General features: G+C 42.7%; 1 protein-coding gene across 1 annotated transcript in view; it reads left to right on the top strand.

Moving 5' to 3' along the window:
- The first annotated feature begins 237 nt into the window (after positions 1–237).
- Positions 238–2,626, top strand: part of LOC111087050 (homeobox protein Hox-C9a-like) — a 21,551-nt gene continuing 19,162 nt past the window's right edge. The window contains exon 1 of the mRNA XM_022392272.1: positions 238–1,000. Coding sequence (XP_022247980.1) covers positions 433–1,000 — 568 coding nt within the window. The 5' untranslated portion in view covers positions 238–432. The remainder of the gene's footprint in view (positions 1,001–2,626) is intronic.

Here is a 2,626-nt window from a genome sequence, read left to right as displayed (position 1 = left end):
GGACCAAACACTATTGAGTAGTAAGAGACAGAGCACGTGCCCACGTGGCCCGCTGCATTCACTTATGTACGAGGAGGGCTCGACTCATTTTCGATATTTAGTATTCATAGCTTTGTCCGAGCTTAGAGCGGTGACATAGGGCTCTTTGCTCGTTATTGGCTTATTGAATCGGGATTAATAAATGCAGTCTGCCAGACAACGCAGCCAATGAGAAGCGAGCATCGTCGTTCATATATTTTTTTTATGATTGCTCGACAATCAGCTTCTTCAACAGGACAGTGATATCGTTCTGATGGCTCTACAGCTGACCTGTTAGGATATCGGACAGTAAACAACAATCTAATACGTTCCAATATATATACTTTCCGAGGTTTATAATTTAAACTTACTTTTCGTAGGAACTTTACTTAACATTTCTCACAGATTGTCAAGATGTCACGTTCTTTTCTGATGGATTCCCTCCTCAGTACACGTTCCACCCCTGCTTGTCCAGAAGCAGACATCTCTGTCGGTCCCAGAAACAAACCCAATAATAACGTGATGGGCTGGGGTAAGCCGTATCAAACAAATACCACAGAGCCATTGCACGTTTCGCTCTCAGCCATTGGGGGTCAGCTTCAGATGGACAGTCTTGGGGCCGAAGCCCACCGGTACTATTATCGAAAGTACGGAATCTCTCCTGATCTGGGTCTCAGTCGACTTTACTGCAGTCCTATGTACGCCATGAGACCGGTGACGAACCCGCTGGTGAACATCGGGAAGAACTGTCAAACTTCTCCTTTCAAACCTGTCGTTACCGGCACCTGTGTGGGGTCGACGTCCGCCCCGCCGACAGCGGCGTCACCGCTAGTGTACCCATCGTTGGTTGACCGAAGAATAGTACATCACCTGGGCTGTGTCACCGATCCAGTAGAAGAACGAAAGCGGGGACCGCCACCGTGTCTCTCACGGTATAACGGCTCATCGGGCCTCCAATCCGGGATGTTCTCTCCTGTCAAAGGTAAACCTAATTCTCTCCGTGATGGATATCCTTACTATTGTAATTATACAGCTGAGTACAGTTTTATTAACAAAACACACACACACAGTAAATAGGTTGACTAGATCCCTCACAAGGACAAACTTCATCAAAACGTAATACATCGTGAAACAAGAGGTTTCTACTGGTAATTAGTTAGTGATTAATCACAAGGAATCTTCTTTTTAAAAAAAATCAAGAAAAAATACAGAAGTCCATAGAAAAACTCATTCCACGTGACCCTAAGATATAGCATAATTATGTCGTTTTCCTTTATAAACCTTAACATGTATGGTATTTATTAACCGAAATATATTGTTTGGAACAATTCCCATAGCAACCGGTGGGGGTTTCGATTTCTAATAATACTGGAACGGAATAAAGGTTCCACGAATGAATTCGTGTTTGTTTGGTTCGTATTGTTGAGTTTTGCGCAAAGCTACACGAGGGCTATCTGCGCTATTGTTTACCAACGAATAGTGGGATTGACCGTCGCATTATAATGCCCCCCCACGGCTGAAAGGGCAAGAATGTTCGGGAACGGGATTCGAACCCACGACCAGCAGTTCGCGAGTCGAACAACCTAACCATCAAGCCGTGCCAAACAAGGAATTAATCTATACCCTACAATAGGAGATGCAATAAACAGAGTGTTATTCTTACTGTATGGATAAAGTAGAACCTCAAGGTTACCACATTGTTAACAGTACGCCTCTGTTTCTTCTACAACAATATAGAACGAAAACAACTACCAGATAGCTTGAAAAGGACTAAACTCTCGAGCGCTTTGTAGACTGTCCTCTTGTCCAAAAGAAAAAAGCGTTCAGAGTTTTTGGTTATTTATTGTTGTTCTACAGAATCACTCAGAGTTTGAGGTTTTTAATTATTATCGCTCAGAGTATTATGTCATTTATAGATAGCCGTTCTTTGGAAACATCGGCCCTGGCATGGCCTGGTGGGTAAGGCGCTCCACTCGCAATCTGAGGATCGCGGGTACGAATCCCTGTCTACGAACATGTTCGCTCTTTCAGCCGCGGGGACGTTATAATGTGACAGTCAATCCTACAATTCGATGGTAAAAGAGTATCCTAAGAGATGGCGGTGGTTGGTGTTGGCTGGCTGCCTTCCCTCTAGTCTATCACTACTAAATTAGGGACGGCTAGCGCAGATAGCTATCGTGTAGCTTTGCGCGAAATTCTAAAACCAAACCAATTTTTTGTAAATATTCGGAGTTTTGGGTCGTTTTACCATTACCCGTTAGAAGCGATCTGAGTGTTGTGTAATTTGGAGCTATTCTTTGTAAACATTAGAAGTTTTGGGTCGTTTACCATTATCCCTTAGAAGCGCCAGGGTGTTGCGTGTAATTTGTAGCTATTCTTTGTAAACATTAGAAGTTTTGGGTCGTTTACCATTATCCTTTAGAAGCGATCTGAGTGTTATATCTTTTATAGCTATTTTTTGTAAACATTAGGAGTTTTGGGTCGTTTACCATTATCCTTTAGAAGCGATCTGAGTGTTGTGTAACTTGTAGCTATCCTTTGTAAACATTAAGAGTTTTGGGTCGTTTACCATTAACTTTTAGAAGTGCTCAGAGTGTTATATCTTTTA

This window comes from Limulus polyphemus, unplaced genomic scaffold (assembly GCF_000517525.1).
Source record: "Limulus polyphemus unplaced genomic scaffold, Limulus_polyphemus-2.1.2 Scaffold1683, whole genome shotgun sequence".
Classification (NCBI taxonomy): domain Eukaryota; kingdom Metazoa; phylum Arthropoda; class Merostomata; order Xiphosura; family Limulidae; genus Limulus; species Limulus polyphemus.
The sequence above is the reverse complement of the archived record's forward strand: the minus strand, read 5'-3'. Positions and strand labels throughout refer to the sequence as shown.